Source organism: Delphinapterus leucas, chromosome X (genome assembly GCF_059928025.1).
Source record: "Delphinapterus leucas isolate spDelLeu-1000000601 "Yukka" chromosome X, BTC_Dleu_Yukka2, whole genome shotgun sequence".
Classification (NCBI taxonomy): Eukaryota; Metazoa; Chordata; class Mammalia; order Artiodactyla; family Monodontidae; genus Delphinapterus; species Delphinapterus leucas.
The window spans coordinates 40,839,735-40,865,741 of record NC_143150.1 but is presented as its reverse complement, the minus strand read 5'-3'; the positions used below and the strand labels follow the sequence as shown (position 1 = coordinate 40,865,741).

General features: G+C 43.4%; 1 protein-coding gene and 1 long non-coding RNA gene across 4 annotated transcripts in view; both read right to left on the bottom strand.

Annotated features, from left to right (window-relative positions):
- Positions 1-7,809: 7,809 nt before the first annotated feature.
- Positions 7,810-26,007, bottom strand: part of LOC111171058 (uncharacterized) — a 39,603-nt gene continuing 21,405 nt past the window's right edge. For 2 of the 3 annotated variants that reach the window (XR_016391306.1, XR_016391307.1), the window contains 4 exons: positions 19,256-19,370; positions 14,603-14,722; positions 10,037-10,256; positions 7,810-8,738 (listed from right to left, as the gene is read on the bottom strand). This is a non-coding gene — a long non-coding RNA (uncharacterized LOC111171058). The remainder of the gene's footprint in view (positions 8,739-10,036; positions 10,257-14,602; positions 14,723-19,255; positions 19,371-26,007) is intronic. The other variant, XR_016391305.1, reaches the window with a different exon arrangement.
- LOC149744217 (uncharacterized) lies at positions 10,263-12,062 on the bottom strand. The gene has a single exon (XM_089904238.1). The coding sequence runs from the start codon at positions 11,478-11,480 to the stop codon at positions 10,788-10,790; it is 693 nt and encodes a 230-aa protein (XP_089760364.1). The 5' UTR covers positions 11,481-12,062; the 3' UTR covers positions 10,263-10,787.

Sequence of the window (26,007 nt, the reverse complement as noted above, 5' to 3'; positions counted from 1 at the left end):
ACACACACAAGAATATATTCTATAGGAGGCCATTTTTACAAAGCACAAAAACAGGCATGCATAAATAAATTACAAGAGCCTACAAAATACCTGGGTGTATGAGGGAAAAGGACGAGAGACTTTTGCATGTGGGGGGTGGTCATGTTGGGTTTAACTCCAGTAGTAGTTATAATTTCCAAAACTGTTTTCTTGAATAATACCACAGAACTGGTACAATCAGGAGGGTGGAACGTGAGGAAGCCATTGGACCACTCTGTTTCTGCTGAGAGCATCACAAATTTTGGCTTTGAGGCCACATTGCCTCCTTCCTCCATCTATACAAAGTTGATGTCCCATGCCTTGCCTTTTGATACCCACAAAACGAGGAACTGTACCCTGGGACCTCTACTGTTACTGTGGCAGGAGATGCGAAAGTTTCTGAGCCCATGCTCACTAAGAGAAACCAGAAACCACAGAAGAAGCAGCATAGACTCCACCTTCCTGCTCCTACCAACTCTCATGGGGGTTTATTATCTGCTTGGCAGAGGCTAAGTTATGTGTGCAATCCAGGCCATAAGGGCGGGAGTTCAGGAAAAGTAGACTTGGTTTGCAACGTCGATCAAGCCTTACCTGCTGTGATTGGGATTGTAATGGAGTCAAGTGAGCTAATCTACGATATTTGCCACAGGATATAAAACTGGAAGTGGGGAAGCCAATTAGGAGGCTACTGGAGTGGTCCACCTGAGAGATGATGGGGACCTGGACCAGAGTGACAAAAGCAAAGGTGTTAGAAAGTGGTTGGATTTATATTTTACTCAGAATATAGGACTTGTCTATAAATTATGGCAGGGTTGAGGGAAAGACATAAAAGTGTGAAGATTAATACTTCCTTTCACTCGTGCCCCAGACATCCAGTTTTCTTTGCAAACCCTCAAGCCTGGTTCAGGAGCCCCTCTTATGTATATCACTGCACCATGTGTTTTGGAATTCCTTGGCTCATCATCTATATTTCTACTAAAGAGTCGTTTCCCTAGGGGCAGACCGTGTGTGTGGCTCTGCATGGCACAGGACCTGGCATATGGTGCTTTCTCAATAAATACTGTTATCATGAGGAATGGAGGAATACCGCATCACCTTGAGTTCACCAGCTCAGTGACCAGGGGAATTTTTCTGTATTAAGGGGCCCTATAACTCCTTGCTCATTTCCAGTGTTGCCAGATGGGGCTACATCTTCCAGTGTGCATTGTGAACACATTTGGGTAGTCAGAAACTGGAATCCAACCCAAAGGGAGGGGCACGGGAGTGAGGCTTACTCAAGTCAACACGCATTATGTTCCGCTAAATTTCCCCTTTGCTCTCCATGGGAGTGATTGCCCTAAGCACACTTATCCCTCATAGTAAATCAGAAACACAAAGACATTCTGCATTTTGCCCTGTGCTCCATTGTGAACAAGGCTGTATCCACATGAATATCTGAGACAAAGCTGCTGACAGAAAGGTATAAATGCTGAAGCTGCTCTAGGAGGTACTTGAGAGTCTTAACTGAAAAGTAAAGGGGAAACATTAGTTAGTTTGACATGGACTAAGAGCTTTGAACAAAGTTATAGTTGAAACCACTTACATTCTGTGATGACAACGGAACACAAAGTCCAGCCATTAGAAGTGATAAGGTAAGGTGATAAGGTGGTTCCATGTCACTCACGGGTTTGACACCCCTACTGGGTGAGCCAGAAACTGCTTCAGGTTTCCCAAAGAAAAACTATGATGAACAAACTGTTGCTTCATACCTTGCCACTTGTAAATTAAGAGGGTAAAGTAGTACTTTTAAAGTGAATTTATTGTAATTCATTGAGCTTAGTAATTTGTATATTCCTTGGGGTTCTAAAGGCTTCCTGGAGCCTGTGTGGGAAAGGGCCTTTTCTCATCTCCAGGATTCCAGGAGCTTCTAGGTGGGGCAGACACATTTGGGACATATCTTAGGCACTGGCTCCCCCTGGAGTGCAAGGGTTGGAGAACGCTTGTAGACACCTCCCCCTGCCCCTGGTCAGGGTCACACAGCTCATCTCAGCAGCTATGGATAATAAGGCCAGGCTGCTCCCATGACCCATGTTTCTTCTTCTAGTCGGCTTCAGTGATCCATATTTTTCCTTCTCGTTCGTCGTATTAAGTGGCCAGAAAATAAATGGCCACGTAACTCTAGAAGAAGAGTTTCCATGTTTTGAGCACTGACTGTATGATTGGCCATAATAATTTAGGTGCTTTCCATGAATTAACTCATTGTAGCCTCTAAAGAGGTGCTATTATTATCTTACTCTAGAGAAGAAGAAAGTGAGGCACAGAAAAGCTATGTAAGTTGCTTAAGATTCCACGGCTAGTGAGTGACACAGGTGAAATTCAAACCCAGGCAGTCTGGCTTCAGAGTCTAAGCTCTGACTTCTACTATATCATCTCCCCTCCTGGCTGGAAAATGGGAAGAATAATACCTACCTTACAGAGCTGAAGTGAGGATTAAATTATTATTATTAGTCCTCTGGAGGAGGTTGGCCATTTTCTGATCAGTGGGATGGGGTAGAGAGTACATTTTGTCAATTAAGATCCACACATAATCCTCAAGGTGAAATAAGCAATTCCATTTATTTTTAATAAATTCAAAGTGAAGTTGTGTATAAGCAAGGTGCCATAACAATGCATTTCAGTGGAAAGAAGCTCTCTTCATATGTTTGCATTAAATGGAAAACAAGAAGGGTCACTCTGACTTCATTTCCATAGCTGACTCCTAAATAGGATCTGCAGGTCCACAGAGAAGCTTTTCCAGACCTAATAGCTCCTGGAATAGGTTCATGCACTTGAAATTCTTCCTTAGCCCAGTCAAGGTGACACATAAACTTAACCTTCATAATTCCTATGGAGAATACTCACCCCTGTCATAGCCCGTGAGATGACATAATTATAGGGTGACAACCTTCCATGTATGACTAAGACAATTTGAACAGCTCCTAGGTGTCAGGGTGCTCTAAGAAATAGATTTGGTAGCAAATATATTTTATTAATGAAGGATGAAATGGATAACGTTTATAAAATAGTCTTTCATGGTAAGTCTGAGAAAAAGGTATTCTAAAGACCAGCGTCCAGAGGCCCATCCCCCTGTCTTTATTTCTTCTGCTCCTGCCCAAGGTCAAGATTCATTATCTCTAACTTGGATCCTTAACATAGACTTCATTCTTTCTGATGTCCTGCACTCTCATTATGATGCGTCTAGGAGTGAATTTCTGTTTTCTCTCCTGATGAGAATTCAATGGGCTTCTAGTACCCATGGATTGGTGCATTTCATCTGCTCGGGAAAACGTTTGGCCATCATCTTCTTTCCCATTTCTCACTCCTGTCCTTCTAGGATTTAAATTAAATGTATATTAGACTTCTTCACTCTATTCATTGTGTCTCTTATCCTACATTTCTCTTCATAAAATTCACTTCTCCAGGCAGAATTCTGGATGATTTCTTTTGATCTATCTTCTAATTCAATAATTCTCTCTTAGGTTTATTTCTCTTCATCGCATTTATCATCATCTAATGATTATGTTTAGCCTTGTGTTGAACGCATCCATTGAACCCTCAATCGTTATATTTTTTTAGTCCTAGATGTCCTATTTGATTCTTTTCCAAATTGGCTATGCCACATTTTAGGATTTTCTGTTCCCTGAGAATATTTTAAAGCTTATTTCTTAATTTTTTGAACTATAGTAGGCCATAGTGATTATAGTCTGGGTCTCATAATTCTGATATCTGAAATATTTATGAATTTGTTTTCATTGTCTATTTTTTCTTTGGGCTGTCACTTACAATGTATTTTTTTTGCTTATGTGTCCACTTATCTTTGACTGTGTGCCAATATATTGTTGAAAAATTATTTATCAGACTGATTTCAGGCATGGGAAGACAGAACCTTCCTGCAGAGAGCATTTTCACCTGCTTCTGCTATATGCCTGGGGTCACTACCTGTCCAAGACCACTTTAATCCAAGTTCAGGGCTTGAAGTTCCTCAGATCACTCCGGTGATGGATACCTAGACTGAAAGTCCATGCCAGGGCTTGTTGCTTCTGGTTCACCATTATCCCAAAGGGGTAGCCACTTCTTTTCAGCTTAGAGTGGCTGGAGGGCTTATCAGATCTACTCAATGGGAGTGAGGACTTCAACTTTTGGTCTCTTTTCCCATCAGGCCGCCAAAACCACAGCTCAGTGTCACAGGTCTTTCTTCTGGATTCACCTAATGCCCTCAGGCAAAAGTGGCTTTGAGTGCTGGGCTTTCCTATTTGGGTTTTTGCTTTCTTCTAGATTTTAGCCTCAGAGTTTCTTACCGCTTAATGAAGATAATTTCTTTTCACATTTCACCCAGTATTTTTTAGTTGTCCTCATTGCGATGGTGAGTGCAAATGACTTAGCCTGCCTTTACTCAGAGCAGAAGTGCGCACCACCCTCCTAACTTCTCTCCTTGTCCCCAGTCTCTCTTTCTTCCAGTTCCTCCTCCAGAAAGTAACTGAAAGTTTCTTCCTGATGGTGTCATTTTCCTGCACAAAGCCTCCAAAAGCTTACTGTTGAATGTAAGATAGAAATCAAATTCCTTAGTTTGGACAATCAGATCTAAAACTCTCTTTCTGAGAAACTACTGTATAGCACAGGGAACTCTACCCAGTACTCTGTGGTGACCTAAATGCAAAGGAAATCTAAAAAAGATGGGATATGTGTATACATATAACCGATTCATGTTGCTGTAAAGCGGAAACTAAGACAACATTGTAAAGCAACTATACTTCAATAAAAATTAACTTCAAAACAAGAAGAGATGGAAATGAAAAATGGAGTATGTGGAATAGGTTATGGAGAGAAAGGTTGAAGATGAAAAGTTCTCTGCCAGTCAATCAGAAGACTTTGAACTTTTTAAAGGAAGAAAATGATGTGATTTTATTTGGGTTTACACATGGCACTTTGTGGGCAGTATGGAAATTGGGTAGGTGTCCTAAAGAGAATGTTTGCATTCCCCCCAAATCTATGTGTTGAAATCCTAATCCCCAAGATAACGGTATAAGATGGTGGGGTGTCTGGGAGGTGCCAAGGTCATAAGGGTGGAACCCTCATGAATGAGATTAGTGCCTTATTTAAGAGGGTCCAGAGAGATACTTTTCCCCTTCCGCCAAGTGAGGATATCGTGAAAAGTTGCCATCTATGATCCAGGAAGTGGCCTTCACCAGACACCAAATCTGCTGGTGCCTTGATCTTGGACTAACCAGCGTCTAGGACTGTGAAAAATAAATGTTTGCTGTTTATAAGTAAAAAAATACAGTAAAACTCTCCTTCTTAGCTTCAATTATTCACCGAGGAGGTATTTTATGTGCACTGAATGTGTGACCGTCATTAGGCCAAGTGCCATCTATTCTTTTGCTTCTTACCTATTTGGCTTCTTGCCTTACCTCCCAATCCACCTCATACTCTAGACAAACGGGAATATTCGCAGTCATGTGTCAGAGCTGGGTCAGAACACAGATGGGCTAACACCTAGGTCAGTGACCTGTCCTCTACACCCTGATCCCATATTCATGTTTAATTCCATTCAATGTGGATATTTATGTACATTCTAATAAATGAGCTAGACAAAAACTCAACAACTACAAATTATACTGGCCTTTTCATATTCCTTGCTGCCTTTGGGGCTGTCATGTGAGTGTGGGACGTAAGCGTTGGAAATAAATTCATTTTTGCCATCAAGTTTTTGGCCAACTCCATAGTCACAAGGACGCCTAGGGAAAAAATAAAATCTTGAGGCTTGCTTTTCCTGTCAGTTGAGACACTGATTGAAGAATTTGATTCCAGGAATAGGAATAACCTGCTTCCAAACAAAACCATTCCCACATGCCGGTGGCTGCCTGAAATAACAGTCAAAGCTGACTTTCACTGGAAAAACACACTTTTCTGGAAGTAGGCCAACCTGGAAATAGGATTCTAGATTTGCATTTTGCCACTGTGTAACCTTGGGCCCATCCGCCCTCCTCTAGGCTTCAGTCCCCACCCCTCCCCGCCCATATACAATTCAGATGCTTGGACAAACGGACCTGAAATGGCCTTTTCATTTTTGACAAGCAAGTATTGTCTCTACGAGGATGCCTTAGTGACTAGAGACAAGGGGTGCAGGATTAAGAGCAGTAGGGCTGAGCTCACCTGACCCACTGCTGTTGTGATGGTTAGTTATAGAGGGTTCCCCCACGTAAGTAAGTGGGTTAGTTCCATGCGGATCCGCCACTTAAGTGAGAAGAAAGCACTTACTGCAATAGAAGGAAAAAGAGGGGGAAAGGAGAGGGGAAACGAGGTTGTGAAGATGCTCTGCTGGTGAAGAGAAGGAAGGAAAATGAGAGACATTTTAAAAATGTGTGATTCTAAAATGGTAAAAAATAAATAAAACAAAAGAAAAAGAAAGGGGGTGCTGGAGAAGGGGTCAAGTGGGGTAAAGAGTTAAATTTTTAGCTGTACAAAACACTCAGCCACCCCAGGAAGTTCCATGCAACTAATGCTTTGCAACATGCTGGGCACAAGCAGTCCCAACTCTTTTCACCAAATACTGAAGGAAAGGCGAAGGGGGAGAATGTTTGTTTGAATATTCTAGTTGACCAAGAGTGAACCTGAAATCCATTTTGATTTCAACACTTTTACATGGCATGCCTCACGAGGTCCAGCGCTGGTGAATATGACTGAGGTTGATCTGCTCATTGCCCATCTGGCTTATGTGCTCTGAAGAAGCCTCTTTCTGACCTTGCTTCATCAAGTTACCTGAGATGGGAAGGACGAAGGGTAGTGAATGAGTGGAAGCATTTCCTCTTTCTCTGAGATATTTCTATTCTACGTGGCAATGTTCAGGGTAGCGGAAAGAATAGAAAACCTCTAGCAAAAATGTAAGGCTTTCCCCCCCACCCATGCTGGGGCAGAATGCTGGAGCGTTACAGTGACCTGCTCTCCAGGGACTCACTGCCTTGAAGATCCGATACACTGACCGTTGCCTTCTTTTCCCCTTCAATGCCGTCAGCCAAGAACCCTCACTTCAACTGTGCATCCCTTAGCTATGGGAGGGGGGGCTCCTGGAGCCCAATTTCTGTCCTGATGATGGGCCAGAGCCGTGTCACAAAACGCACTGGTTGCACCTCCTCTATGCCTTCCAGAGGACAGGCATTCTGGTTCACTGGAGGCCCGAGGGTCTGGGAATGACCACCAGTCAAATATGTCCTGATTCCTCAAAGGTGTTCAGTACTTTCAAACTGCAGATTGAGCCTGGGTGGTCAAATTACTTCTTTCACCACAAAAAGAAAACTCTTGGACATACGCTGTTTCAAGTGAAAAGCACATTTTGCGTTCTTACAGAGGGGAGGAGCAGGGCGGGGTGCCGCATGTTGCAGACCCCCGGCCCAGCTCTCCAGCTTCCAGGGAGCTGGAGCTGCAGCTGACCGAGGAATGACTGCAGATGCCAGAAGGAGCAGAGGACTGGGCGGCACACAGGCTGTGCTAGGAGGCGGGACCGGGCATCTATTTTAAAGGCTACCGGCGCCTGCGGGATTGGCTAAGCTCGCTTGCCATCAGAGTGGGCGGAGCCAGTTGTGTGCTGGGCCTCGGGTCCGCCCAGCGGCAGCCGGAAATGTTTCAGACCGCGCGCTGTTGGCAGCGGCCTGGTGAGTGGTCGGGTTGGTACATGGAGTGAAGCTGCTGGGTTGCTGCTCCTCTTGCCGCTGCCAGGCTCAGGGCCGCTGGTCGACCCCCACCCTCCGCGCTCCCCTTGGCTTCGATTTTCTCACCTTGACATCAGACTTCTGGCCTCCAGAACTGTGAGAGAATAAATTTCGGTTGTTTTAAGCCACCTGCTTTGTGGTAATTTCTTACGGTAACCCTAGGAAACTAACATATCCCTCCGGGAGGTCTTTGTGTCTCAGGCCCCTGAGAATTCTAGTGTCTTCCTCAGTCCAGATCTTACCATCCTGTTGTTTACCTGCAATAGTACCAAGTCAGTGAATTAAGGCTGGTCCTACCTTGGGTGTAGTTAAACGTTTCCCCCATTGCTCTAAAGCAGTGGTTCTGAAACTTTAGTGTGCTTCAGTAGCACTTGGAGGACTTGTTAAAACCTGATCGCTAGCAGCCTACGTTCAGAATATCCAATTCAGTAGGTCTGGAGCAGGGTCTGAGAATTTGCATTTCAAACACGTTCCCAGCTGATGCTGCTGTTGCTGCTCCATGGCAGGTGCCTAGCACCACCTGGACTCCAGGCAAGCTAGGTCATCCATCAGTTTCTTTCAGTAACATATACTAGAGGCTGGGCCACCATCTCTATTGCCACACAAGTTGTTTATAATCTAATATTTCAATTTATTTGAGGCTGCTATAAAAGGATGTCAAACAGGCTTACCAAATAGTTGAAAGAAATCCCTTTCAATGACAGTAAGGTGGGCCGAAATAAATAGAACCAAGATACATTGGAGTCAGTGCTATTTATGTAAAAAAAAACCGAACTCTGCAGCTTATTCATGTCAAACAAGCTTTTATTTTCAATGTGAACAATACTGTCAAATTTATCTGTCAAAGGTAAGAATAAAGTCAGATGTCAGTTAATATCATTTTGGGATGTTGAACTTTGAAACAACATTTGTATTGTGGGCTAATGAAAACTAGAAAATCCGTGAAGAACAAATTCTTCTTTTCTTTCGCTGTCCACTTCTTTTTATGCCTTCCAACTGTAGGGTGGGATAAGAGTCAATTAACAATTGTACACCAATAACATGCACCAGGGACTTTCTAAATAGGAGTCAATACTATGAACATCTGTTGGCTCTCCAAGGAGAAAACAAAACGTTTTCTTCGTGTAACCCAGAACCTTGGTTGTCAGGGTGCACATCATTTCATCACACCAACCTCATCTATCTCTTGCCCACCACTATAAATGCTAGTTTTTGTTATTGAAAGAACACTCTGTGATTTAAATGTCTTTCCACCTTAAGAGCCTATGCTCCTTACACAAATCATAAATCCCTTATATTCCCAGACCTCCGGTTTCCGTATCTGTAAAATGAGAAAGAGGCTGTTATCAAACATCCGCAGGTGTAAAAATTAAGAAAGGGAGAAAGAAAGAGTGTGATACTGCGCGCGCGCGAGAGAGAGATGAGAGAGAGAAAGGAAAAGATGAATGGGTAGAGGAAAGAGAAACTAAGATTGAATTACCAACTCAGTGATAGCCAATAATCTTACTATGGCTAATTTTCTTTTCTTTTGAATAAAAAATCTAAATTGAAGTAATATTTGTGAATTACTCATGAAATGCAGTCTTATTTGAAATCTTTAACTTTTTACTACTTTGTAAGGAGTCACCTTCTCAAAGGCATTGTTATGCCAAGAGACTCCATTTCTGTGGCCAAGTGATGAAGGTACAGCTAGTGAACAGCTTGGTCGCTTTAGCTGCTTCTCCTCATGGCCACTCTCTAAAAATATAGGTCTCTATATTTTAGACCTCTAAAAAAATATAGGTCTCTATTTCCAGGTCTGATAAATTTCCCATCTGTAGTACACTTAAAGCTACAGCACAAAGGACTTGTGGCTATAAATGAAATACATTCCAAAACAGACTTCGTTCTATACCATCTGGAATACAAGTACATTATTAACATTGTTTTCCCAAAAGTAAATTTCAACAATTTTTTCTTATTTACTTCACACAAAAAATTAAAAACATGATAGATAGCTAGTGGGAAGCAGCTGCATAGCGCAGCGTGATCAGCTCGGAGCTCTGTGACCACGTAGAGGGGTGGGATAGGGTGGGTGGCAGGGAGACGCAAGAGGGAAGTGATATGGGGTTACAGGTATTTGTATAGCTGGTTCACTTTGTTATAAAGCAGAAACTAACACACCACTGTAAAGCAATTATACTCCAATAAAGATGTTAAAAAGATAAAAAGTAGATTAAGGATGTAAACAAAACAAAACATAAAGCTGTTTGTAACAGGTATATGTCAGGAATGCTTGCACTATACAATAATACCTGTATTCTCCAGAGCTGCCCTCTGCTGAGACCATATCCAGCTTAGGTCCTTCTTCTGGTTTCCCATTTCCATCCTCTTTCTCTTCATCAGCGTTTTCATACTGATGTTCACTCTCTTCTTTAGGGTCGAATGATACGGACTTTGGCACCACAAGGTGGTGGACAACATTTCCCGATTTAAAATCAGCAGCAGAATCTAGCTCTCTGCCCTCGGGAGGATCTGGAGAAGAGAAATATGTCAGAAAATAAATAAAGAAATAAAAAGAACAGCTGGCCATGCTCCTACTGGTTGATACAACACTTCCACGGCCCTCGCACTTCTGCTGCTTGACAGTTTTCACAACACGTTCCCCCTCTTTCCAGCAGATCTCACACACTGCTGCTGATTATTTCTGGCCCTTTGGAGAAGGGATCGAAATCGTCTGATCCTGAGAGCATGTTTGTATGTTTCTGCCAGAACCTCACTGGAAAATGTTCACCCCATTTAAAGACAAATTCTACCGCAAAGCTCATTGATTCCTCAACCACTGAAAAGTGCCCCTGTGCCGTTTCATCATTTTCTCAGGTCATCCTACTGAGAATCTTTGCATTTTTAGAAGCCCATCAGCCAAAAGTGAGGTATGCCATTTGTTTGCCCCTCGGGTGGTAGAAGGCAGCATACTTTTTCTCAAGATCCTAAAGGTCTTTAGAGAACTGGGCTTCTACTTGTGCATATCGTGCCTGAAGGTTTTTTAGAGCTTTGACCCGCTGCCTAACCGCCAGAGGCCAGCGCTGAGCGCGGCCTGACTTTGAGGCCGATGCCACCCTCAGCCTGATATTTGCTCCGCCAGACCTCACCTGCCTCTCCCAGGTCTTCCTGCCCCTGAGGAGGTGCGGCATCCTCTAAAGGGTCCGAGGGCCGTCGGCAGTGGCACCTCCTCATCACACGGCCGGCGCGGGGCCCGACCAGGACACGGTAGTTGTAGTGCCTGGGCTGCAGAAGGCAATGGACCACATCCCGGAGCAGGGACTTAAACAGCGCCGCAGGGGCCCCATGGCCCGCGACCACTCCCGCGCCCTCCTGCCCATTCTCGTCCTCCTCTTCTGTCTCTTCGTCCTCCTCGACCTCCTCCGCAGTTTCGTCCCCCTCTTCTGACTGGTACTCATCCTCCTCCTGGTCCTCGATGTCTAATTCAAACTCTCCCTCGTCCTCGTCCTCCTCCTCCACCATCTCTACATCCCAGTCTTCTTCCACTGCGGCCTGGGCGGCCTTCTGCCCACCATCCTCCTCGTCAAACGCTCTGGAGAGCCTCAGGGAGGCCAGCAGGGCCGCGGCCCGCTCAACTCCATCCATCCCTCCCGAAGGGGATGCAAGGACCCCGAGGGGACTGGGGTCGCCACCCGCCCCGCCACCAGCTCCGTCCTGGCCACCTGGGATTAGCCCGTGCTCCTCTGTGGCAGACATGGCAGGAGGGACGCGCCAGACACGGATGGGGCTGCAGTGACGACCGCGGGGATGATGGCGACTGCCGGGATGAATGTCGCTGAGGGAGGGGACGCTGTGGGCAGCGGGGCCTCCGGGACGGGGTGGGGGCTGCAGAGAAGCCGGCTGCACAGGGGACAGTATTCGGCGAAGATGCCTCTGGCGGCCACGCCACGGGAAGGGCAGACGGCCTGCCCGCGGTGCGCCCCAGCGAGACTGGGACAAGGACCCTGCGCCCAGGGCCACAGGGCGGGAAAGAGCCTGACTGGCTGGCGATGGGAGGCGGACTTTAGAAGGGTCAACGAAGGGCCACTTCCTCCACCGCCGGCTCTAAGCTCATTTGCCAGCAGCCAAGGATTGACAGCACCACCGTACAATGAGTGATCAAGGTCTTCAGCTTCCCTGGAGGCCTTAAAGGCCCAGCTCACCCTGAGCCTCTGTGAGCGCACAGGAATCCCTTCCTTTTCATTCCACCACTGCAAGCGCAAAACTACAATGTCCCTAAAGGGCGGTGCCCTGGGGTATGGGAACCTGCATGTGTTCCACAACTGCCACCCTGGGGCAGCTCACGCTGATAGAGACACACTTAGTTCAAAAACGAGAGAGAGAAGGTGTATAGATCAAATCTCAGCAACGCTTAAAACCTCCCACAAGAGAGAGCAAGAGAATTTGGAGGTTTTAATGCTGTTAAGGCTACTTAGAAAAGGACATACAAAGTCGATATGGATGCAGTGAGAATGGAGAGTGGAAGAAGCAGTAAAGACAGGAGCTAGACAGTGTTTCATCAGGGCTCCCCAATTCACTTGCAGCCTCCAAGAAATGAAGACAGAGAGAGAGAGGGAAGAGAGACAGAGACACACAGAGACAGAGACACACACACAGAGAGAGATACTTGTTTTAAAGACTGAGCACCTGCTCTGCACTGGATTGTGTACACCCCCTGCCTCCCAAATTCATACGATGAAGCTCATCCCCCACCCCACCCCGCCCCCAGGAGATGGTATTTGGAGACTGGGTCTTTGGTAGGTCATTCAGTTTTGGTAAGGTCAGGAGGCTGGGGTCCACACATTGGGATTACTGCCCTTACAGGAAGAGACCATAGATGGTGCTCTCTGCCCACCACCCCAACGGGAAGCCACAGGAAGAAGGCGTCTATTTTCAAGCCAAAACGAGGGCCCTCACCAAGAACTCCACCATGCTGGCACCCTGACCTTGGGCTTCCTAGCCTCCAGAACTGTAGGAAATAAATAAATGTCCTGTTTAAGCCGCCCAGCCTATGGCATTTTATTAGGGCAGCCTGAGCAGACTAATACAGCATGGCAGACGTTAACAGGACAGGCTACCTAGAATCATTTCTGGCTCAACAGTCCGAGACTTTTTTTTTTTTTTTGCGGTACGCGGGCCTCTCACTGTTGTGGCCTCTCCCACCGCGGAGCACAGGCTCTGGACGTGCAGGCTCAGCGGCCATGGCTCACGGGCCCAGCCGCTCCGCGGCATGTGTGATCCTCCCAGACCGGGGCACGAACCCGTGTCCCCTGCATCGGCAGGCAGACTCTCAATCACTGCGCCACCAGGGAAGCCCAGTCCGAGACTTTTTGTTGTACTCAGCCCCACTTAGCCGAGTGGTCAAGGGTAATGAATGCTGAAAACGAGGAAGAAATCGACAACTATTTTATGCTAATCCCATTTACTACTGTCGCTGGGCACAGAAGCAAGACTGGGTGTTAGCTGTAACATACATGCTCAACTATTTGACAAGAGCTCCAAGAACACACAATGAGGACAGGATAGTCTCTTCAATAAATGGTGCTGGGAAAACTAGATATCCACGGGCAAAGATACTATGTTGGACCCTTATCATACACCATACCCCAAAATGAACTCAAAATGGATTAAAGACTTAAACGTAAAGCCTGAATCTGTAAAACTCCTAGAGGAAAACACAGGGGTAAGCTCCTTGACATAGGTTATGGCAATGATTTTTTTTTGAAATGACACCAAAACAAAGGCAACAAAAATAAACAAGTGGACTACATCAAACTAAAAAGCTTCTGCACAGCAAAGGAAATAATCAACAAAATGAAAAGGCAACTGACCTGTGAACCAGAAGAAAATATTTGCAAATCATGTTATCTGTTGAGGGGGTAATATGTAAAATATATAAGGAATTCAATCACCTCAACAGCAAACAAAAAAAGAAAAACCAAAACCAACAAATAATTAATAAAAGGGCACACGGTCCAAATATACGTTTTTCCAAAGAAGACATACAACTGGCGAATAGGTATATGAAAAGGTGTTCAACATCACTAACCATCAGGGAAATGCAAATCAAAGCTGCAATTAAGACATCACACCTATTAGGATGGCTATTATCAAAAGGACAAGAGATAGCAAGTGTTGGCAAGGGTGTGGTAAAATGGGAACCCTCGTGCCCTGCTGGTGGGAAAGTAAAATGGTGCACCCACTGTGGACAACTGTATGGAGGTTCCTCAAAAGATTGAAAGTAGAGCTATCAGATCAGCCAGCAATCCCACTCCTGAAAACAGATCCAAAGGAGGTGATTTCTGTTCTGCTCTCTTATGCTCATTGCAGCATTATTGACAATAGCCAAAGAATGGAGACAACCTAAGTGTTTTGAGCAGATGAAAGGATAAAGAACATATCATATACATATAAAAGACATATAAAAGAATTCTTCTTAAAAATCATCTGAGGGCTTCCCTGATGGCGCAGTGGTTAAGAATCCACCTGCCAACGCAGGGGACGTGGGTTCGAGCCGTGGTCCGGGAAGATCCCACATGCTGCGGAGCAACTAAGCCCGTGAGCCACAACTACTGAGCCTGCGCTCTAGAGCCTGTGAGCTGCAACTACTGAGCCCGCATGCTACAACTACTGAAGCCCGCACGTCTAGAGGCCGTGCTGCACAACAAGAGAAGCCACCGCAATGAGAAGCCCGCGCACTGCAACGAAGAGTAGTCCCCGCTCGCCGCAACTACAGGAAGTCCGTGCGCAGCAACGGAGACCCAACACAGCCAAAAATAATAAATAAATAAAAGCAAAATAAATAAATAAAAAAAATTTATTTGAAAGACTATTCTTACCTTTAGGGGGGTGATCCAGAGAGGAACAGGAACAGAGACAAGACATAGTAGATTCTCCTTCCTTCAGACTTCTTGTCTCTCTCAGGAAATCTCTACAGGCACAGCTTAATAGTGAGCCAGCTGGAAAGGCAAAATAGGGATGGCAGAGACCCAGAAACTTAGAACAGGTTATAGAATTTTGAGCTCAGATATTAAACAACTTTTACTTACCTCGCATCTACTTCCTCTTATATATCCTGACAAAGAATGCAAACAGTATGCCTTCTGAGACAAAATAAACACAGAAGTGACTATAACATCAGCAACACCCACTTCCAAAATCACAAGAACAAAATTTAAGACCTTTGTTAGGAAGTGTACTTATGTTTATATAGTAAATAGGGAACCATTGACAGATTTTAATGAAATTTACATATGTCATTAATTTTGATGTAGAAAAAAAGTTCATGTGCATAGTGACTTCTCTTCTTTCTCCCACAGCCACCTAGGAAACTCAGAGATTAGGAAAAAAGCTTCCTTCCCCATATGTTTCTTTAATATTCCAGCCTCAGGTACACTCAACACCTCTGCCTGAGCCCCTGATGGAACACCACTCTCAGGTGAGGCAGTTTTTCTACCTGAAGGATTTCAAAATACCCTTAAGAGTTTGGAAGAATTGGGAGATCTAAAGGTAAAATCTGTGCAAACACTACGTAGAGGCAAAAACCTTCTATGACTCAGAAACGTATCTGGAGGGCTGAGCGGGTGTGTGTGAGTGTATGGGTAAAGATTATTTCGGTTGAACTTTAGGCAAACTGTAAACATAAACTCTACACAGAAACACTTTCCAATCCCCTGTGTCTTTAAACTCATGAGATGAGCTGCCCTGCAGAGGCAGGACCTGGTATCTTTGGGCAGCTGTGGCAGTTAAAGAGTGTGAGCTCTCAAACCAGACTGCCTGGATAAAAGTTCCAGCGCACTTACAGGCTGTGAGATCTTGGGCTCAGGACTTAATATCTCAAATCCTGTCTTATATTATAATTCTCAATTTCTCCATCAGTAAACGAGGTGAAAAATAGTCCCAACCTCATCGGATTGCTGTACAGATTTAATGAGCTAATACTTTACAAGGGCCTACTTGATGTAGAGCTTGGCACAAAGTAAGTGCAAATTAATGTCTGGGCACATCACAAACTGAACACATTCCATGCTCACTGCTGTAGCTGCACAGATCATCTTTTAATCCTTCAAATATGCTATGTTCTCTTTCTTCTAATGGATCTTTGCCCATCTTCATTCCCCTAACTAGACCTTATGCATAGCTTTAGCCCCCACTGACTTTCTAAGCCCTATTCATCCTTTCCGTCCCAACTCAGCCTTTTTTTTTTACAAGAAGCCTCTTCTCTCTTAAGACCGGGTTGCACGTTTCTTTCTTTGTTATTTTTTAAACTAAAGTGAAAATAAAATAACAAGAAATTAATGATTTTAGTCCATTTAAAATGGACAAATCAAATAAAACGTTTTAAAAATAGAATGTACAAATCAGTTCTTTTAGTACATTCACGATGCTGTGCAACCATCACCCCTATCTAGTTTCAGAGCATTTTCATCAACTCAGAAACAAACTCTGGGACTTCACTGGTGGCGCAGTGGTTGAGAGTCAGCCTGCCGATGCAGGGGACATGGGTTCGTGACCCGGTCCGGGAAGATCCCACATGCCGCGGAGCGGTTGGGCCCGTGAGCCATGGCCGCTGGGCCTGCACATCCGGAGCCTGTGCTCCGCAATGGGAGAGGCCACAATAGTGAGAGGCCCGCGTACCGCAAAAAAAAAAAAAAAAAGAAATCCTATACCCAGGAAGCCGTCATACACCATTCCCTCCTATCCTCAAACACTGGCAACCACTAATCTCCTTTCTGCCACTATAGATTTGCCTAATCTGGACATTTCATAGAAATGGAATCATGCCATATGTGGCATTGTGTGTTTGTGTGTGTGAGTGTGATATTTTCTAATTTTTGTTCATGGTAGTTGTTATCTTTTTCCATTATGAACTTTCTTCTCATTCTAAAAAAAGATTCACTTCATGCATGATTGTGTATAACGATAGAAGAGAGTCTTCCATGTTGTATGAGTTTCTTGCCTGACTGAACCTGTTCTGGACTCTCCCTGAAAAAGACCAAGACTCCTTGGGCATAATGCCTGTACCAGTCCAATAACATACACAAAGATTGTATGCCATGACCAAAGGATTTTTATCCCAGGAATGTAATGTTGATTTAACATTAAGAAATCACAGGGTAGGGCCTTCCCTGGTGGAGCAGTGGTTAAGAATCCACACGACAATGCAGGGGACACAGGTTCGAGCCCTGGTCCGGGAAGATCCCGCATGCCGCGGACCAACTAAGTCCGTGCGCCACAAATACTGAGCCTGCACTCTAGAGCCCACGTGCCACAAGTACTGAAGCTCACGCGCCTAGAGCCCGTGCTCCACAACAAGAGAGGCCACCGCAATGAGAACCTTGCACACCTCAACGAAGAGTAGCCCACAGTCACCGCAACTACAGAAAGACCGCATGCCGCAACGAAGACCCAACAGCATCCAAAAATCAATCAATCAATCAATCAATCAGTCACAGTGTAGGGACTTCCCTGGTGGAGCAGTGGTTAAGAATCCACCCAACAATGCAGGGGACACGGGTTCGACCCTTGGTCCGGGAAGATGCCACATGCCGCGGAGCAACTAAGCCTGTGTGCCACAACTACTGAGCCTGTGTTCTAGAGCCCGTGAGCCACAACTACTGAGCCCACGTGCCACAACTACTGAAGCCGGCACTCCTAGAGCCTGTGCTCCGCAACAAGAGAAGCCACTGCAACGAGAAGCCCGCGAACTGCAACGAAGAGTAGGCCCCGCTCTCCGCAACTAGAGAAAGCCCGTGCGCAGCAACGAAGACGCAACGTAGACAAAATTAAAAATAAATAAATTTATATAAAAGAAAGAAATCACAGTGTAATACATCTAACAGAATACCAGACAAATCCTCATGATCATCTTAAGAGACGTTTACAAAGCCTTTAGCATAACTCAATACCCTTCCATGATAAAAACTCTCAAAAAACTAGGATTAGAAGATATCTTCTTCAATGCTCAACATCGCTAATTATTAGAGAAATGCAAATCCAAACTACAATGAGGTATCACCTCACACCGGTCAGAATGGCCATCAACAAAAAGTTTACAAACAGGGACTTCCCTTGGTGGTCCAATGGTTAAGACTCCACACTCCCTATGCAGGGAGCCCGGGTTCAAACCCTCGTCGAGGAACTAGATCCCGTATGCCGCAAGTAAGAGCCCACATGCCACAACTAAAAGACCCCGCATGCCGCAAGAGCCCACATGCCACAAGTAAAAGACCCCGCATGCTGCAAGTAAGAGCCCACATGCCACAACTAAAAGATCCCACACGCCGCAACTAAAAGATCCCACAAGTCACAAAGATCCCACATGCCACGACTAAAGATCCTGCATTCAACACCTAAAAGATCCCACGTGCAATAAAGATCCTGCACGTGGCAACAAAGATCCCACGTGTCCCAAATAAGAACCAGCACAGCCAAGTAAATAAATAAAATAAAATAAAATTTTAAAAAAAGTTTACAAACACTAAATGCTGGTGAAAGTATGGAGCAAAAGGAACCCTCCTACTCTGTTGGTGGGAAATTAAATTGGTGCAGCCACTATGGAAAACAGTGTGGAGGTTCCTCCAAAACCTAAACATAGAGTTGCCATATGATCCGGAAATTCCACTCCTGGGCATATATCCAGAGAAAACGCTAATTCAAAAAGATACATGCACCCCAATGTTCACAGCAGCACTATTTACGATAGCCAAGACATGGAAGAAACCTAAATGTCTATCGACAGATGAATGGATAAAGAAAACGTGGTACATATATACAATGGAATACCACTCAGCCATAAAGAATAATGAAATAATGCCACTTGCAGCAACATGCATGGACCTAGAGATTATTATACTAAGTGAGGTACGTCAGACAGAGAAAGACAAGTATCATATGATATCACTTACATGTGGAATCTAATACAAAATGATACAAATGAACTTATTGATATTTACAAAACAGAAACAGACTCACAGACATAGAAAACAAACTTATGGTTACCAAAGGGGAAAGGGGGTGGGGAAGGGATAAATTAGGAGTTTGGGATTAGCAGATATAAACTACTATATATAAAATAGGTAAACAGCAAGGTCCTACTGCATAGCACAGGAAGCTATATTCAATATCCTGTTGTTAAACATAATGGAAAAGAATATGAAAAAGAATGTGTGTGTGTGTATATATGTATGTATATATTTACATTTATATATATATATTTATATATATAAGTGAATCCCTTTGCTGTACACCAGAAGCTAACATAATACTATAAATCAACGACACTTCAATAAAAATATATTAAAAACTGAAACACAGTTATGAAGCCATAAAAAAGGTACAAACTCTTAGTTATAAAATAAATAAGGCATGGGGATGTAATGTACAGCATGATGACTATAGTTAATAACACTAGATTTTATCTTTGAAAGCTGCTAAGACAAAACCCTCTTAGGTTTGCTCTTAATAAGAGATTATAATAGGTTTTTCCTTACCTCCTAAGTAATCTCCGTAGAAAGCAGAGATTCTGTGTCTTATCAGAATAATTTCCTGTGCTTCTTGTTGATTTATCATGTCCTTTATTTGTAAGATAAATGAGTCTTCTTACTTCTAAAAGACAGAAGGCTGTTTTGAATCACATTACTTCCAATATTTACTTTTGAAATCTTTTATTACTACTCTGGTAAAATAGGTGGCCAAATAGTTTCTTAGTGACCCATGATTCTACTTAGCCAAGTGTACAAATCTTTTGCCATTTCTAACAACGTGTGATATTTGGCCTTTCCAAATTCAAATCCTAAATGAAATCTTCTTGATCTCATACTGATTTTTTTTTTTTTGCAGTACACGGGCTTCTCACTGTTGTGGCCTCTCCCGTTGCGGAGGACAGGCTCCGGACGCGCAGGCTCAGCGGCCACGGCTCACGGGCCCAGCCGCTCCGCGGCACGTGGGATCTTCCCGGACCGGGGCACGAACCCGTGTCCCCTGCATTGGCAGGCGGAATCTCAGCCACTGCACCACCAGGGAAGCCCTATATTCGTGTCCTTGTGTGAGTGAATTTGTAGGAATGCTCATGTGATTGAGTGAATGTTTGAGCAGGTTTGTATGGAGTGAATTGTTTAGAGTGTGGGTGACTGGGTTATGTCTATGTATTTGAGCACATTTGTGAGCATGTTCACGTGAGGGTATGAGGTATGAGCACATTTGTAGTGAGTGAATGTCTGAGCATGTGGGTGGGAAAGTACATGAATGTGTCTATATGCGTGAATAAGGTTTCAGCATGTTCATTTGTGTGAGCAAGGAGGAAACATGTTAATATAAGTGAATGTGTGAGCATGTGCATATATGTAGGCATGGACATTTGTGAGAGTGAATTTGTGAACTTTTTCACGTCTTACAGTGTGTTATGTGAGAATATTTGAGTGTTGAATAAATGGGGGTGTTCAAGTGTGTGGAACTTGTGAGCATGTGCATATATATTTTCATGTTTGTGTGAGTGAATATTTGTTTTCATGAGCTTGTTACGGTGAGAGTGTATTGTATGTTAAATCTGCGAGTGAATCTTTGTGTGTAAGTGAATGTTTGAGTTGATGCTGAGTGTGAGCATGTTTGTGTGAGAGTGAATAGGTACGCATATTTCTGTTTGTGAGTGTGTTAATGTGCCTGTGTAAGTGAATGGCTTCAGTGTGAACACAGTCTATATGACTATGTCTCTGTAAGTATGAGTTTGTGAGAATGCATGTGCCAGTTAATGTGTGAGCATGGCCCTGTTTTTGAGTGTGCTAATGAGTGTAAATGAGGGAATGTGCTCATGTGAGATCTGTGAGTGTGTCTTCTTTGTGAATACATTTGTGAACATGTTCAGGTGAATGAGGGAATATGTGCACTGGTGGTAGCATATGTGAGTGTGTCTACATGTGTGTGAGAACTGAGGACGTCTGTGTTAGTGAATACGTCTGTATAAGAGCATGAATTTGTTTTAGTGAATTTGTATGGTCATGGGTGAGAACAGGTAGGTGTATGTGAGTGAACACTGAGATGTTTGTGCATGTGAATGAGTAAATACGGGAGTAAGACTGGACACGTGATTTGTATAAATCATCATATCTAAGAGTATATATGCAAATGACTTTTTAACACGTGTGTGTTTGATTGAATGTGTTAGCATTTGAGCGTGTGATCATGTTAAGATGGGGATGCCCATGTGTGACTGAATGTATGAGTATGTCCTTGTTTGTGTGTTTATATATATTAACGAGAGAAGGTGTGAGCGAGTGAACGTAAGCATGTATGAGTGTGTCTTGCGTGTGAATGAATTCGTGGGCATGTTCTTGTGAACAAATAAATGTGTGACCAAGTCTGTGGGATTGAATGTGTGACAATGTAGATGTAAGTGCGTCTATGTGTGTTAGTAATTTGTAAGCATGTTGTGAGTGAACAGGTGTTCACCTTTAAGCATGTTAATGTGTGGGGGTATTTGTGTGCGATTGTGTGAGCGTTTCTAAGTATGAGCATGTTCATGGACAAATGAAGACATGAGCATGCTCCTTTTGTGATCATGTTATTTTATGGAAGTTAAAGTGTATATACAGGGACTTCCCTGGCAGTCCAGTGGCTAAGACTTTGCCTTCCAATGCACGGGATGCAGGTTCAATCCCTGGTCGGGGAGCTGAGATCCCACACGGCCAGAAAATCAAAACAGAAAACAGAAGCAATATGGTAACAAATTCAATAAAGACTATTTAAAAAAAGGTCCACATCAAAAAAAAATCTTTAGAAAACAGTGTATGTACATATAAGTGCAAATGAGTCTGTCTAGTGTGTGAATGATTTTGTGAGTGTGTTCACGTGAGTGAATACATGTATTATCATGCTCATGTGACTGAATGTTCACACATGTTTGTGCAAGTGACAGAATGTGTAAGACTGTTCGTGAGTACAGGAGTGTGACTGTGAGTTAATCTGTCACTGTGCCCTTTGGAGTGAATTGTGAGCATGTTATTATAAGTAACAATGTGTATGTGTGCATGTATAGTATCAATTTTTGTGTCTGAGTAAATTCACAAGTTTATTTGTGTGTTTGAACACACATATGAGTGAATGGTAATCAAGTTTTATACTTAATATGTTGATATGCATCTGTGACTGGGTGTGAGAATATGTGCAAGTGATTATTTGTGAATCTCTACGTGTGCAAGCCAATTTTAAACCATGTTTGTATTTGTAAGTGAACATGTCAATGCGTGTGAGCCTAAATTAAAGTACACACGTCAGTAAATATATGAGTGTTGATACATGAGTGAATGAATATATGGTTATATGACCATATTTTCACGAGTGAGTGAAGGTGTGAGCATTTCATGTGTGTAGCCATGTTGGTTTGAGTAATGGTTGCTCGTCTGAGTGAGTGAATGAGCATGTATCTGTGAGTACATAAGCGTCTCCACCAGTGTGAGTAAACGTCTGAGCGAGATCATGTCAGGGAATAAATGTGTGTGCATGTATGAGATTGATGTGTGAGCCTATTCAGGCATAAGTGTGTCGGTGTGAGTATATTTGTGTATTTAACACATATTTGTACCTATTCACGTGTATCAGTAAATATGTGAATTTGTTCATGGAGGTTAGCTTACTCATGTGTGCGAGTTAATCTGTAAGCATATTAGTTTGCATGGGGTTGCTAATGGATGAGTAAACTTATGCGTGAATATGTGAGCATCTACTTGTGAGGGTATATGTACATCTGGGATGTCTGAACATGTGAATTTCATGATGAGTGTCAAAATGTTTATTTACAATTGAATGGGTAAGTGTGCTATTTGTGTTCATTTGCACATGCAAAGGGTTTGAGAGTGTACGTATGTGCAGGATCCGTGCACATGAGCCTAAATTAGTATGTCTTTAGGTTGGAATAAATTTGTGATCATGGTTGTATGAGGGAATGGATGTTTGGGCATTTTTGGGTGTGTGAGTGAATGTTGCAAGTGTGTTTATGTATGTGAGCTTCTTAATGGAAGAATCTATTTCTGGGAGTGAAAGTGTGAGTGTGTGTTTGGAAGCATGTTCATTTGCAAGTGACTGTGTAAGGATGTCCCTGTTTGTGCTTACGTGCACAACCTGTGAGGGAATGTGTATGTACATGTGACACATATGAATGCCTTGTGCATGAGTGATACTGTAACCATGTTCATTTAAGTGACTGTGTGAGCCAGTTTGAGTGAATAAATGTGTCAACATATTTTATGAGTGTCACTGAGCATACATATAAGTGTGTTCATGCCAGTGAATGAATATATGAATGTTATTTGTCTGTCAGAGAGTTAACGTGTGGGTGTATTTGACTACGTGAGTGAATTTGTATGCAAGTAAACACGTGAGTGTGTAATATGTGGGATAATAATTTCTTTCGGGAATGTGGGAGCATGTTCATATGTGGAGCAGGCACTCTGGGGACTTAACATGTAAGTATATTTACATATTGAGTATGACTGCATGTGTGATCAAGTTCATACGTGTGACTGTTGATGAGCATCAGCACGTGTTTGTGAGTATACGTGAGTTTGTCTCTGTGCGAGAGTAACTTTGTTTGATGTTAACAGTGAATAAATATATACGCATGTCCTTATTTGAGGGTGTTCATCTGTGGGTGACTGTGTGAGCATGTTCATGTGTGTGAGGGACTGAGTGTGTTTGTAGGTGAATAAACGTGTAAAGATACTCACAGGTGAGTGACTGTGCAAGGAGCATGATACAGTGAGAGTATATCTGTGTGTGACTGAATATGTGAGTATTTTAGTTTGTGAGCAGGCTAATGCATGTGCATAAGTGAATACGTGGCTGTGTCCATGTAAGCAAACACAAGTGTGCCCGTGTGTAAGTGAATTTGTGAGCAAACTCATGTGACTGAGTGAATGTGTGAACGTGTCCATATATGTGAGTCTGTGTTTGTATGAATTCTTGAGTATCTTATTGTGTGAGTAAATAGTGAGCATGTTTGTATATGTGAGCATATTAATGGGAGAGGGAGAATGGATATGTGTGAAAATGAATTTATGGGAGGGTCGCTATGTATGTGTATGAATTTGTGAGCATGTTTGTGTGCATGAGATTGTTGATTGTGTGAACCCATTAACACCAAGTATGCCACTGTGTGGGAGTGAACGTGTCAGTGTGTTGATGTGTGTGAAGGAACGTGAGTGATCTTGCGTATGCGATCATATTCATGTGTGCAATGAATTCGTAAGCACTGTCATGTACGTGAACATGGTATTTCAAATATATCTGGGTGTCTGAATATGTAGATACATGTTCCTAAACCAGGGTATCTACAAGTGCTAGTAAACCTGTGAGTGAGTGTGTGAACATGTGCATGTGAATCTTTAAGCGTGTTTGATCGTGTAAGCTTGTTAATGTTTGATTACATTTGAATGAGTGAACATGTGAGTGTGTATGAATTTATCTGAGTGTATCCATATGCATGAGTGAAGGTGTGGACTTCATGGTGTGTGAGCATGTTTGTGGGTAAGTGAATATGTGAGCATGCCTGTTTGTGACTGTGTTAATGTGTGCATGTGAGCGAATGTGTGAGTTTTACATGTGAGCATACTTGAGTGTGTGTGTGTTTGTGTGTGTGAGTGAATCCGTGGGCATCTTCATTTTATTGAGTGAATATGTGACCAAGTTTGTGTGAATAAATGACTGTGTAAGCAGAATGTGCTTAAATTTGCCATCTTATACATTGCTGTGACTAAGGCAACATGCAGGTTTGTTTTGGTGGGCAATTGTATGTATGTTCTTTCTTGCTCAGAGTGGTGTGATCGTTGCTTGAGTTTCCTGCCAACTACCAGTAACAAACAGCTGGGTGGGCCAAGTGATTTCAAAAACAGATTGTACATTTGTCCCATTTCTGTCCCTGTTTATCACAAGGCTGCTGAATTTCAGTGCAGGGCTACCTGTTCCAATGCTTCCATTCTAGGGGAAATTTTTCTTGGGCAGCTGTTTGTATAGCTTTCACAGCCTCAGACGTGGCCTCTTGGGAGGTGGTCACGTAACGCTACCAATAGATTTCCTCCCAGATTACCTTTGCCACTGGGCTTCTCATTTTTGTTCCGTAAGATGGGATGTATATGTTTTAAGATCCCCAGAAGAGTAACATTGGGCTGCAATTTCCCTCAAGTCTTTCCCAAGTGCTTATTAACGATGGCCTTGGTAAGCCTGACAAATTTTGTAAACGTTGTAACCAAGTAGCTGTCAATTTGGATGGAAAAACTCCCACGTAGGGCTTCCCTGTGGGCGCAGTGGTTGAGAGTCCGCCTGCCAATGCAGGGGACACGGGTTCGTGCCCCGGTCTGGGAAGATCCCACATGCCATGGAGCGGCTAGGCCCGTGAGCCATGGCCGCTGATCATTAGCGTCCGGAGCCTGTGCTCCGCAACGGGAGAGGCCACAACAGTGAGAGGCCCGCGTACCGCAAAACAACAACAACAACAACAACAAAAAACTCCCACGCAGAGACTGGTTAGATTTCTCCATGGGATCAAATATGTTTTCATGAGAACTGTCTTTGCTGTCGCACCCAAAAGCTGTGATTGTTTACTGTGGGCAGTAAGTGCTGCAGCTGTTGAAGAACCCAGTCCCACTGAGTGTGATGTAAATCTTGAAGGTGGTATTGTAAGAACGTTAGGTTAGGAAAGAATTCCCAAACTGGATGAAGCTCCTGACATTTTAGACATGCCTTGTCCTGGGTATTATGTTGTATACATTCCTTTCCTTGTGTGTGTGTGTGTGTGTGTGTGTGTGTGTGTGTGTGTGTGTGAGTATGTGTGTGTGTGTGTATTTATATATAAAATATGACCTACCAACCCGGGGGAAATTCATGATAAGTTGCCCTTGGTCAATTAGTGTAATTTTTTTTAGTGCAAGCTTCAGTAAATGGGACTTGTGCTAGAGAGAGAGAAATCGTTATAACTACTAAGAAAAGAGACCAATAGTTGTTAAGGTATACGTTTTTGGCAGCGTTTACATTCATCATTATGCCAGGGATTAGTAAGAGCTATAATTTTATCTAATTGTAACCCCATAGAGTTTGTCGGTATGGCTCTTCATTACAGCATTTTTAATATGACTACACTGATCACAAGCATGCTGGCTGTACTACCGGGTGCATACTCTCCCTGGGATGCCTTAAATAAGACTCAAGAGATAGTGGCTCTATTTGCTTAATGGCACTACTTTATAACACTGGGTCT